Raw genomic sequence first — 13979 nt, 5'->3', positions numbered from 1 at the left:
AGAATTGCTTGAACCCGGGAGCTGGAGGTTGCAGTGAGCTGAGATCGTGCCACCACCTCCAGCCTGGGCAACAAGAGTGAAACTCTGTCTCAAAAAAATAAAAAAATAAAAAATAAAAAATCAGTGGGGCATGGTGGCACGGACATATAGTCTTAGCTACTCGGGAGGCTGAGGGAGGAGGATCACTTGAGCTCAGGAATTTGAGGTTGCAGTGAGCTATGATCACTATACTCCATCCTGGGAAAGAAAGACCCTCTCTGAAAAATAAAAATAAAAATAAAAATTCTATACTACTCTCAATTCTGATCTTGATTATAATAAAAAAGAAAAAGACTATACTTTGCGGGCTATGCCTAATTGGAAACTGCTTTTAGCCCCTTTCCATTTACAGAGTCACTTATTAGATTATTTCATTAACACTTTGGGACCTGAGGGGATGACTATAAGAGTTAGATTTTTATGAAAAATGAAAGGTGGCTAACAAACTGTGTGTGGCTGAAGACAGGATGAGAATACTGAGTATAATAGGGCAAGGCCAGACAATGGGATTCCTGGGGAGGTTAATCTGACCACAAGCCTCTCTGTTCAAAGGCTTTTTTAAAAAAATTCATGGGCTGGGTGCTTTGGCTCATGCCTGTAATCCTAGCACTTTGGGAGGCCAAGGCAGGAGGATCACTTAAGGCCAGGAGTTCAAGACCAGCCTGGCCAACATGGTGAAACCCCATCTCTACTAAAAATACAAAAATTAGCTGGGCGCAGTGGTGGGTGCCTGTAATCCCAGCTACTCAGGAGGCTGAGGCAGGAGAATTGCTTGAACCTGGGAGGTGGAGGTTGCAGTGAGCAGAGATGCCACTGCACTCCAGCCTGGGCAACAGAGTGAGACTCTGTCTCAAAAAAAAAAAAAAAAAAAAATTAGCGGGTGCCTGTAATCCCAGCTACTCAGGAGGCTGAGGCAGGAGAATTGCTTGAACCTGGGAGGTGGAGGTTGCAGTGAGCCAAGATTGCACCACTGTACTCCAGCCTGGGTGACAGAGCAAGAGACCCTGTCTCCAAAAACAAGCAAACAAACAACAACAACAAAAAACCATTATGAAGCTTGAGTAACAAAAACCAAGGCAGAAACTTGAGAACATAACTCAAGCAACTCACAAATGTGGTTTTCGCTTTCACGTATCTTTATGTGTAGAGATGAGTTTCAAGTGGCTGTGAGTTGCAGCTTAAGCAACTCCCATCACAATCAATTCCAATACTCTGTGCCTTCTAACAGACTACAAACCAAATCATACTTCCCACTTAACACTCAATTCAACAAATGTGCCACTCACCCACGTCTCTCTTTTTGTCCTCATTGCCATCATTCTAGTTTAGTTAGGCTCCCATCATGTTCCATCTAGAGTAATAACTCCCTGCCTCCAGTTTTCTTCCTCCAATCCATCCCAGCACAGATTCTGAGATTAATCTCATTTTTTCAGTACAGCTAGTAAGTGGATAGTGCCAGTGCTAATACTAGTGATAGTAGTAAGTATGTACACCAAAAAGAACAAAACATGATTCTTGTCTGGAATGAACTAACACTCTGGCAATGGAGGGAGATATACAAATGAATAATTTTAACATAGTCAAATCATATGTGCTTTTTCTAAAGACTACCCTATGGGTCAGGAGTTGTGGCTCACACCTATAATCTCTCAGCAATTTGTAAGGCCAAGGTGGGAGTATCACTTGAGACCAGGAGTTCAAGATCAGCCTGGGCAACACAGCAAGATGTCATCTCTACAAAAAATTTAAAAATTAGGCCAGGCGTGGTGGCTCACATCTGTAATCCCAGCACTTTGGGAGGCCGAGACAGGCAGATCACCTGAAGTCAGGAGTTCAAGACCAACCTGACCAACATGGAGAAACCCTATCTCTACTAAAAATACAAAAATTAGCCGGGCATGGTGGTACATGCCTGTAATCCCAGCTACTCGGGAGGCTGAGGCAGGAGAATTGCTTGAACCCGGGAGCTGGAGGTTGCAGTGAGCAGAGATGCCACTGCACTCCAGCCTGAGTGACAGAGCGAGAGTCCATCTCAAAAAATAAATAAATAAAAAATAAAAAATCAGTGGGGCATGGTGGCACGGACATATAGTCTTAGCTACTCGGGAGGCTGAGGGAGGAGGATCACTTGAGCTCAGGAATTTGAGGTTGCAGTGAGCTATGATCACTATACTCCATCCTGGGAAAGAAAGACCCTCTCTGAAAAATAAAAATAAAAATAAAAATTCTATACTACTCTCAATTCTGATCTTGATTATAATAAAAAAGAAAAAGACTATACTTTGCGGGCTATGCCTAATTGGAAACTGCTTTTAGCCCCTTTCCATTTACAGAGTCACTTATTAGATTATTTCATTAACACTTTGGGACCTGAGGGGATGACTATAAGAGTTAGATTTTTATGAAAAATGAAAGGTGGCTAACAAACTGTGTGTGGCTGAAGACAGGATGAGAATACTGAGTATAATAGGGCAAGGCCAGACAATGGGATTCCTGGGGAGGTTAATCTGACCACAAGCCTCTCTGTTCAAAGGCTTTTTTAAAAAAATTCATGGGCTGGGTGCTTTGGCTCATGCCTGTAATCCTAGCACTTTGGGAGGCCAAGGCAGGAGGATCACTTAAGGCCAGGAGTTCAAGACCAGCCTGGCCAACATGGTGAAACCCCATCTCTACTAAAAATACAAAAATTAGCCGGGCATGGTGGTACATGCCTGTAATCCCAGCTACTCAGGAGGCTGAGGCAGGAGAATTGCTTGAACCTGGGAGGTGGAGGTTGCAGTGAGCAGAGATGCCACTGCACTCCAGCCTGGGTGACAGAGCGAGAGTCCATCTCAAAAAATAAATAAATAAAAATTCATATTCTTTAACTGATATTCATGGCTCTCCACAATGTGACCCTAACTTATCTTTCAAGTCTTCCATTCTAGTACTTGACCATATCTTCTTCTTTCCTTAAACAACGTTCCCAAATGTACTATGTGCTTTCCTGCCTCATTCCTTTCCTCAAACCATTTCTTTCGCCTGAAATACCATTCCTTCCCCTGCTGTCTGACAAGATCTTATCTGTTTTTCAAAACCTAGCTCAAATACCACCTACTCTCTGACCATGAAGGCCTGAAGTAAACTATTCCTCTTCAAGTGAATTCCTAGAACCCTTTCTTTAAACACGGAGTCCCTAATCCCCAGGCCACAGACTGCTATTGGTCCACAGCCTGTTAGGAACCAAGCTGCACAGCAGGAGATGAGCAGCAGGTGAAGGAGCATTACCACCCGAGCTCCGCCTCCTATCAGCTCAGCGGCAGCATTAGATTCTCATAGGATTGCAAACCCTATTGTGACCTGCACATGTGAGGGATCCAGGTTGTGAACTCCCTATGAGAATTTAATGCCTGATGATCTAAGGTGGAACAGTTTCATCCCAAAACCATTCCAGCCCCCAATCCATGGAAAAATTGTCTTCTACAAAACTAGTCCTTGGTGACAAAAAGGTTGGGGACCACTGCTTTAAACTACTCTTTTAGTATTTATTACATGTTGCCTTATATTTGTTGAATAAATGAGTAAATGAAGGTACTAACTAGGGCCAGGCAGCAGTGGCTCATGCCTGTAATCCCGGAACTTTGGGAGGCCGAGGCGGGGGATCACTTGAGGTCAGGAGTTTGACACCTGCCTGGTCAACATGGTGAAACCCCGTCTCTACTAAAAATCCAAAAATTAGCCAGGCATGGTGGTCGACGCCTGTAATCCCAGCTACTCTGGAGGCTGAGGCATGAGAATTGCTTGAACCCAGGAGGCAGAGGTTCCAGTGAGCCAAGACTGTACCACTATGCTCCAGCCTGGGTGACAGGGCAAGCTCCATCTCAAAAAAACTAAATGAATACTACGAATGCTATACATCAGGCATGACGGCAGACAAGTCATGGTCTCTGTTTTTGTGGGTCTTACACATTCTTTCAAAAGCAAAGGTGTAGTTCTGCACACCATAGTATGAGGAAAAAAGAAAAGGTGCTATAATCTCAGATATTAGAGGAAAAAACAGAGCGGCATTTAAAATAACTACAAGTAGCTACATAAATGTCTACCATAGACTAGACATGAAGCTGGCTCCTTACAAATAAGATTTTACTTAAATCACTCAAGCATTCCTGAGATATATGTTACTATCTCCTTTTTATAGTAAAGAAGCTAAGATTCAGAGAGACTAATCTGCTCCAAGTCATATACTAGTTTGGAGCAGAACTAGTACTCTTTCTGATTCAAGTCTAGCTCTAAATCCTCTAATCATTCCATTATGTCATGCTTCTTTCCTGGATGCAGCTATAGACATAATTTACAACAAAAGTTACTGTTTCAGCCACTTGATTGTCAGTAAAAATAGTTTTACACAGAGACAGCCCAAAACTAGGGAGCCCTTTCCCTTCCCTACCCTTTTTCTGAGAAACAGGGTTAGCTCTTTTATCTTACATGTTCTATATTTTATCATTGTAAGGGTGGCTTTGGGAAATTTCACTACTTTTTAATGAGTCTGTATAGCATCGGATTCTTTCGAGCAGAAGCAATTTATTACAATGCAATCATCAGAATTTTTTCTTTTTTCTTTTCCAAACACTAACTTGAACCACAGCCAGATTTAAACACTTCTGCACTCTGAGTTATAAAAGATTTCTACTATTACTGACAGTGTTGTGTCAGTAATCAGTCTTACAAACATGTTAGTATTTAGCAACCTACAGAAATATGAAAAGTTCTGTAAGTCACACGCAAGAGTGAGAAGCATTATGTGGTGAAAAGGGCATTAGCTTTAAGGTCAGAGAGTCCCTGATAATTTGCTATGCATCCACAGGTAAGTTACTTATCACCAGGCACTAAGCTATAAAGTAGGAATACAAGGTAAAATGGAGATAATGTCCACTTTGCAGGTTGTTATGTACACAAGAATGTACATAAAATGCCTGGCACTGCCATATGTATTCAATATCATTTCCCTTACTTCCAGATAAGATTCCTTCAAATTCAAAGTGATTTTGCTCAGAACTGTAAACATAAGACTTTCCAAACTTTTCACCAATAAGATCCCACTCAAATAACGTTCTATCATTTTTCTTGTCTTTTAAATTCATCAATGACATAATTGCCATTGAGAGTACCTAATTAACATAAGACAAACAATGTGATATTTTATCATCAAAAGCAACAAAATAACAGCATGGTTAACCTGAGGATACACACACAATTTTGGATAGCTTTCTAAAACACTAAAAACAGTTAATAAACCCTCCAACAGTGGTGGTGGCTCCCGCCTGTAATCCCAGCACTTTGGGAGGCTGAGACAGGCAGATCACCTAAGGTGAGGAGTTCAAGATCAGTCTGACCAATGTGGAGAAACCCGGTCTCTACTAAAAATACAAAATTAGCCAGGCGTGGTTGCACATGCCTGTAGTCCCAGCTACTCGGTAGGCTGAGGTGGGAGGATAGCTTAGGCTCGGGAGGTCAAGGTTGCAGTGAGCTGTGATCACGGCACTGCACTCCAACCTGGGCGACCCCGTCTCAAAAAAAAAGAAAAGAAAAGAAAAGAAATTCAAGAAAGACTTGAGACAGACAGAAAATTCCTTGTATTGCCAGATGTTATCCTACATAGATAATTTCCCATTCCTAAATGAAAGGTAAGAAGAGCCAATGAAAGTAAGATGTTGTTTTCAGAGCACAGTGTATCCCAAGATATGGGAGTCTAAACCCTGCTGGAGTTGCTCCTGGATTACTCTACCCTTACACATGGTCTCTATATGGAAGAGACCCACGTAACCCCAATGCAGAAATCACTGGGAGACAGGTAAACAATAGTTCTTCATGAATGCTTATTAGCTAACTTGTTAAACGGCAGAAACAGAAAGAGATTAAGGGAAAGGAAACAAAACCATTAATGGAGCACTCCAATGCCAGGAGTTTGGTATGTTAGCATTTCATCTTAGAACGCTATGCAGCAAGGTGTTAACTATTTTATTTTTATTTTATTATTTTATTTTTTGAGACTGAGTCTTACTCTGTCACCCAGGCTGGAGTGCAGTGGCACGATCTCAGCTCACTGCAACCTCTGCCTCCTGGGTTCAAGAGATTCTCATGCATGCCTCAGTCTCCCGAGTAGCTGGGACTAGAGGTGCACACTACCACACCCAGCAAATTTCTAATTTTGTATTTTTAGTAGAGACGGGGTTTTGCCATGTTGGCCAGGCTGGTCTCAAACTCCTGACCTCTCAGGTGATCCGCCTGCCTCAGCTTCCCAAAGTGTTGGGATTACAGGCGTGAGCCACCGTGCCTGGTCTAACTTCATTTTACATTTCTAAAACCCAAAGATTGCAAAGGTTATGTAACTCATCAATATCACAAAGTCCATAAATGGTAGAGTTACCAGTTCAGTCTGATTTACTAAAGCATTTTATGCTTTGGGAGGCAGAAGAATTTTCACCTTTCCAAACCTTTTACTTACTCAATGATAACATTGTTGGGATCAAGGTCTTTCCCAGTCCCTTGGTTGACAACTTTCATGGAGAGGGATACTTTTATCCTATCATTTTTCATCTGAAAGAGACGAAAGAAAGTCACCAAAAACTTCAGATACATCATTTAGATGGCCAGTCTAAAACTAAGAGTCAATGTTTTCATCATCATAATATTGAGCTTCTTTAATGGACCAGGTACTGTGCGAGGAACACTGCGGATACAAATAAGCATAACAGGTAGACCCTATGGCAGAAGAATTTTAGGAAACAGTCTTAATCTCATTCCTCTCCCTCTGGGGAAAGACAAAAATGGTAGCTCAAAAAATCCAAGGCCTGTGGAAGTAACCAGGCAGAAAATAAAAGCTTTTCCTCCAGGTAAGTTCAGCATAGTGATTTGTTCAGAGATCCCTAAGTCCAGAATAGGTTTTTGAACATTTCAGGAGACTAGATCTTCTTCTGGACTTGGTCTAGAGCTTCTTTAAGCATGAAGACATTTGTCACATTGGTCTTCTTTTGCTTCCCACAGCAAATGAAGCATTTCTTCACTTCAGGGTCTTTGCATCAGTTATTCTCTCTGCCTGAAATGTTCCTATCCCAAGTCTTCCATGACTAGTTCCTTTTCTTTAAGGTCTCAGCTCATATACTATCTCCTCAAAGAGTCCTTTCCTGACAACTAGAAATCTTCCTGCAATAGTGTTTGAATCCAATATAGCACTTAATATAACTTACAATTATTTTATGTATATTTGTCTCGGCCAGGCATGGAAATTCATGCCTGCAATTCCAGCACTTTGGGAGGCAAAGGCAGGAGGATCACTTGAGCCCAGGAGTTTGAACCAGCCTGGGTAGTAACACAGTGAGATCCCGTCTTGAAAAAAAATTAAAAAAAAAAAAAAAAAGCCAGGTTTAGTGGTGTGTGCCTGTAGTCCCAGATACTCAGGAGGCTGAGGTGGGAGGATCAGTTGAGCCCAGGAGGCTGAGGTTGCAGTGAGCCGTGATGGCGCCACTCTACTCCAGCCTGGGTGACAAAGAGAGACCCTGTATCAAAAAAGAAAGAAAAATTGTGTCTTCTACTTATATTCTATATAAGCTCCATAATAGCTGGGATCATTTATGTCTGGTTCGCTCTTATATCTCCCAAACCTAGCACATATTAAGCACTTAATTATTATTGAATAATAGCTCTTTCATGCCTATCTCCCATGCCTTGCTCTGGTAGAAGAACAGGACTCAGTGTATACTCTTACTTCTCCTGTGGTCTGCCCACACCCACAGCCCTCATACCCTCAAGTGAGTAACAGGGTCCTTCAGATTTTTTTCACTTGCTGCACATTGAATGGTGCCAGATATTAGGGAAAATGACTGTAAACTATCTGCGTTTTTTGTTTTGTCCCAAATTGAAGTGTATCTGGCAGGTATTCTTTGAAGTTTGTTATAAACACTTGTCCCATAGATCAAATTTCCTTCTCTCTTTTTGGTTCTTTTTTTTCTCCTCCTGCCCACCCTCTGGGTAAACTTCAGGGAGGGAAGTTTTACAAATATGCACTTACTGCACCACACTTTTATAGCTCATATCATTCCTTCTGAGTTTGCAGGACAGTCTGCCAGAAAGTTTGAATTCCAAATAGATTCTAGTGGCAGGATTTAAAAATAAGATTATCAGCCACAATTAACAAAATTTACACACTCACTATCATAAAATACAAAAATCCCAGCTCTTCCTAAACCTTTCTAACCACATGGGAGCCGCACAGAACTTTACCTCTCGGCCAATAAGCTTCACCCACACTTTATCTCCAACATCTACTATCTCAGAGGGCTTATCCACCCGACAGGATGACATATGAGTTCGATGGACCAGACCTGGGCACAAGAAGAAGAAATAACATAAAGCAGAGGGCACATCTGGTATTTATACTCTAAACTGGGTAAGAAGGTAAGAGTTGGGGAATGCAAGTGGAAAATGAAATTTTTCACTGAAAAGTGTGAAACTTAAAACTGCACATTGACACTGCTTTTTATAAAACCCAATCAACCAACAAACATTATTAAGATAATGCTCAAAGTGGCTGGGCACAGTGGCTCATGCCTGTAATCACAGCACTTTGGGAGGCTGAGCTCAGGAGTTCAAGACCAGCCTGGGCAACACGGCAAAACCCAGTCTCTACAAAAAAAAAAAAAAAAAAAAAAAAAAAAACACCTGGCTGGGTATGGTGGCACATGCCTGTAGCTCCAGCTACTCAGGAGGCTGAGATGGGAGGATCGCATGAGCCCAGGAGGTTGAAACTGCAGTGAGCTGCAACTGTGCCACTGCACTCCAGCCCAGGTGACAGAGCAAGACCTTGGCTGAAAAAAATAAGTAAATAAAATAGGCTGGGCGCAGTGGCTCATGCCTGTAATCCCAACACTTTGCGAGGCCAAGATGGGAGAATACCTTGAGGTAAGGAGTTTGAGACCAGCCTGGTCAACATAACGAGACCCTATCTCTATTTTTTAAATATTATAAATCTTATTTTAAAAATAAACAAAAAATTAAAAAAATTTAATGCTCCATATTAGTAAAGATGTGATAAAATAACTGTAGTTACACAATACTGATAGAAATGTAAGCTGGTAAAATTATTTGAAAGTAAAAAGATAAAGATGTTTACATCTTTGATGCAAGAATATCGTCAATAGAATTTTTCTCCAAAGGAAAAACTCAAAAGAGCCAAAAAATTGACAGAGCTGAAATAACTTGCAGTCTAGCCTGGGCAACATGGTAAAGTCCCATTTTACCCAAAATACAAAAATTACCTGGCCGTGGTGGTGCAAACCTGTGATCCCAGCTACTCAAGAGGTTGAGGTGGGAGGACTGCTTGAGCCCAGGAGGCAGAGGTTGCAGTGAGCTGAGATTGCGCCACTGCACTCCAGCCTGGGTGACAGAGCAAGACCCCTGTCTCACAAATAAATACATACATACATACATACATACATACCTACCTACCTACCTACCTTGCAGTATTATTACCTACAGAGGTTAAAAAATATGTAAGAATCATAAAACAAGCCTAATGAATAATAAGTGGAAAATAGCATGGCAAACATGGTAAATCTGTTGAATAAAAGAGTAAACAGCCATTTAAATTAATTACAAAAAATAATTATGATAGACATTAAGTTAAAAAAGGAAATATAAGCATGCTACTATTTTTAATCCATTAAATTAGCAAAATATTCAGAAAATAATATTCAATGTGCTGAAAGGATAGTAAAATAAGAACTATTACTAAGGCTAGAATAAACTTTTGGAAGTCACTATCAATGGCTATCAAGAATGATAAAATACTCATAAACTATTACACATTTAATAAAAATAATTTAAAATCAAATAATTGCTGGGCATGGAAGCTCAGGCCTGTAATCCCAGCACTTTGGGAGGATTGCTTGAGCCCAGGTATTCAAGACTAGGCTGGGCAATATAGTGAGACCCCATCTCTACAAAAATTACAGAAAAATTAATAGGATGTGGTGGTGCATGCTTGTAGTTCTAGATACTCAGGAGGCTGAGGTGGGAGGATGGCTTGAGCCCAGGAAGTCAAGGCTACAGTAAGCTGTGATGATGCCATTGCACTCCAGCCTAGGTGACAGGGCAAGACTCTGTCTCAAAAATAAATCAAATCAAATAATAATTTAAAAACATTTAATAAAACACTTATAGCAGATATCCTTTTCCTGTCTGTCCAAAATCCTCTGCTTGGGAGAACCACCTTGCTTATTACATTTTACATACACAAATCAGGATTATAAACTACAAAAAGTTGCCAATGCCAATCTTTACCACCAGATGGCAAGAGTCTGCCAGAGAAAAGCAAAGAAGAGCACTGGTAAACAAGAAACAAAGCCCTGGGAGTGTAAACTGAGCAACCAATAAAGCAAAGGCTGAAGTCTCAGTAATAGAGGAAAGAGATGCAAGGGGCAGAAACACAATTGAGAAACCTAACTGAGATTTATCCTGGAAGTCTCTGACAAGATTGGTCAAAATGTTTCCCAATTAAGTTTCTGCCCCTTGCAACCAAGAGTTCTAATACTTTATTTGACCCCTAATTGCTTCTGGGAACCTGTCCTAAGAAAATAACTTTATACATAGGAAAAACTATATGCTTCAGGAAAAGTGATATACATCAAAATATGCAAAGTATTTTTAAGACAGGAAAATTTAGAAACAACCCAATTTCCAACAAAAGGGTAACAATTAGGTCAATTATGGTATAGTCGCTTGATGGTCCATTCAAAAGATATTTAAACAAGTCAATAATTCTTTCTTTAGTAAATATTTATTGAGTGCCTATTATGTATCAAGTACTGTAGATATCTAGCATTTTCCCATGCTAAATAACAAAAGTATAATGCAAAATTATACAGTATGATTACAAATGCTTTAAAAACATTTTAAAAATTAGAAAGAAATGGCTTGAAATGCTAACAATGGTTATAGTATTATGTTAATCTTTTCATTTATTTTTGATAAGAAATAATGAAGAGGATTACTTCAATTCTGGAGAAAATTAACATAAATAATTACTCTGAATGAATACAAATCAGTTATCCTGTCTGAAATAACTGCCCTCCCTAAAGTTGCTTGGGAAATTTACCCACCTCCATTCTCATTCTCCCACTCTCTCTTTCACACACACACACACACACACACACACACACACACACATATACACAGAGAGAGAGAGAGAGAGAGAGAGAGAGAGAAGAAAGAAAGACGGAGATGCACATGGATGCCTGCACATGCCTGCAACTCAAAGTACCTGCCCTTTCTGTTTAGAGCTCCTCCTGGGAGCCACTACTTTCTCTATCCATCATCACTACATCTCTCATACCTATATAAGCTGATTCTGGAGGTTGATAGCCTACCTATCTAAACAATTCTGGGGCCTCTAAAACGTTTTATATACATTATGTTTTTAATTTTAGATCAACACATAATCTCCAAATTGGGTGAAATTCATGCAAATGGGGTTTTTACTTTTTTTCCCCTATGATGTAATGAGCTGACTAGCCTAATTTTAAAGTTTGAAGAGGAAATTCAGATCCCATAAAGGGGAAACCCTTCACCTTGACTTGTTTTGGGCTGCAACCGTCCTCTACTGGTTAAAATTCATCTTTTTCCTCTATTGCTAATGAAAGTTATGAAGCAAATTAATGTTGAACCTAATATACTTGAGGGAACATTATCCTTCTTCCCTAAAACAGAAAGTCTATTTACTGGAGTACCACACAGAAATAATGGCATCAAAACTTGTCCTTCTCTCACTTGATTCCAAAGTGTGTATGTATGTGTATGTATGTTATGTGGTTTTTCACATAACCAGTGAAAAAATGACGAAACATTTCAAATGAACTTTGTCTTTAAGTAGTTTAAGCAAGTTAATTTGAAATATTTTGCTCTTTTATGCTATAAATGTGTTTTATGCTACAACTGAATTTTCATGGGTGTTCAGAGTACATGTAAGTTAGTGAGAGTAAACTATATATATACACACACATACACACATACATATGTATTTTATTTTATTATTTATCTTTTTGAGATGGAGTCTCACTCTGTCGCCCAGGCTGGAGTGCAATGGCGCAATCTCTGCTCACTGCAACCTCCACCCCCCCGGGGTTCAAGTGATTCTCCTGCCTCAGCCTCCCGAGTAGCTGGGATTACAGGTGCCTGTCACCACACCTGGTTAATTTTTTGTATTTTTAGTAGAGATGGGGTTTCACTGTGTTGGTCAGGCTGGTCTTGTATTCCTGACCTCATGATCCATCCATCTCGGCCTCCTAAAGTGCTGGGATTACAGGCATGAGCCACTGCGCCCGGCATTTTATTTTTTTATTCTACTTTATTATTTTATTTTTTATTTTATTTTACTTATTTTATTTTTGGTACTGGTAGCTGTCTCCTGGATAAACATGACAAGTCTAGAAGCACTAACAGTGAAAAACTGGAAACAACTTAAAACGATTATGTGGTACATCTGAATGACAGAATAAAGCTATTAAATGTTTATAGAAAATATTTTTTTAATGGGGAAATGTTTAAGGTCCATTACGTGCAAAAAACTACAAATTTTAAATATACAGTATAATCTTAATCTCAACATATTAAATTGTGTACACATATGTAAATACACAGAAATACACCAAAATGTTGGCCAGGCATGGTGGCTCATGCTTGTGATCCCAGCACTTTCGGAGGCTGAGCCAGGCAGATCACTTGAGGTCAGGAGTGACCAGCCTGGCCAACATGGTGAAACCCCACCTCTACCAAAAATACAAAAATTAGCCAGGTGTGGTGGCAGGCACCTGTAGTCTCAGCTACTTGGGAGGCTAAGGCAGGAGAATAACTTGAACCCAGGATCATGCTACTACACTCCAGCGTGGGTGACAAAGCAAGACTCCATCTCAAAAAAAAAAAAAAAAAGAGAAATACACCAAAATGTTAACAGTGCCTATCTCCATACGGTAGTAATAGCACATAATGATCATTTTCTGTTGTATTTTTTTCCCTCTATTTTTCTATGGTGAGCATGCATTATTTCCGACCATAAAAATTATAATTAAATAATATATACACTATGAAATAATGTGAAACTATGTCTCATATGGACATAGACCAAAAGGAAACATAAAAATAGTTACAACAGGGTACAGGATTATTAAAGATGAGACATTAATGGCTTATTACCAAAAGGCCTTAGCTTATACAGCTTTATACAGAATTAAACAAAAGACACAGTCTAGCCCTCGCCCTCGATCTTGAATGCAAATGTCAGGTAGGCAGTTGCATATCCAAGTCTGTAGCTCAGGGGAAGGGTATGAACTGTAGATATAAGTGCAGGAGTCTTTAGCATGCAGATGCTTATATACTAAAATACATTAACTAGATTGTCAGTTTAGTAACTGGTTCAGAGAGAGACACATACCAGCTTATTAATTTACAATACAAGATATAGTTTCCTTATACCTGGAAGGTTCTCAGTTCTCATCTAGGTAAACCAGCTGCTGCCTTCAGTATTAAATACCTGAACAATTACATTAGTGATCAGAAATTGCTTCCACATGGAATCAGAACAAAAGGGAGACAACTATCTTGAGATACTTTTTTTGTCCATGAAGGTTTAGTGGACGCTCACTTCCTCAAAAAAAAAAAAAAAAAAATTCCATCTCAGCTGGGCGTCGTGGCTCACACTTGTAATCCTAGCGCTTTGAGAGGCTGAGGCAGGCAGATCACGAGGTCAAGAGATCGAGACCATCCTGCCCAACATGGTGAAACCTCATCTCTACTAAGAATACAAAAATTAGCTGGGCATGGTGGCGGGCACCTGTAGTCCCAGCTATTTGGGAGGCTGAGGCAGGAGAATTGCCTGAACCCGGGAGGCAGAGGTTGCAGTGAGCCGAGAT

The 13979-nt window shown here is 40.1% G+C and overlaps 1 protein-coding gene across 11 annotated transcripts in view; it reads right to left on the bottom strand.

The window, feature by feature from the left end:
• Positions 1 to 13979, bottom strand: part of ZCCHC17 (zinc finger, CCHC domain containing 17) — a 77723-nt gene that overhangs the window by 21094 nt on the left and 42650 nt on the right. For 10 of the 11 annotated variants that reach the window (XM_011974003.1, XM_011974006.1, XM_011974002.1 and 7 more), the window contains 2 exons: positions 8299 to 8399; positions 6524 to 6615 (listed from right to left, as the gene is read on the bottom strand). In XM_011974003.1, coding sequence (XP_011829393.1) covers positions 6524 to 6615; positions 8299 to 8399 — 193 coding nt within the window. The remainder of the gene's footprint in view (positions 1 to 6523; positions 6616 to 8298; positions 8400 to 13979) is intronic. The other variant, XM_011974007.1, reaches the window with a different exon arrangement.

Source organism: Mandrillus leucophaeus, unplaced genomic scaffold, assembly GCF_000951045.1.
Source record: "Mandrillus leucophaeus isolate KB7577 unplaced genomic scaffold, Mleu.le_1.0 Scaffold141, whole genome shotgun sequence".
NCBI lineage: Eukaryota > Metazoa > Chordata > Mammalia > Primates > Cercopithecidae > Mandrillus > Mandrillus leucophaeus.
This window is presented reverse-complemented; position numbering and strand designations above follow the sequence as displayed.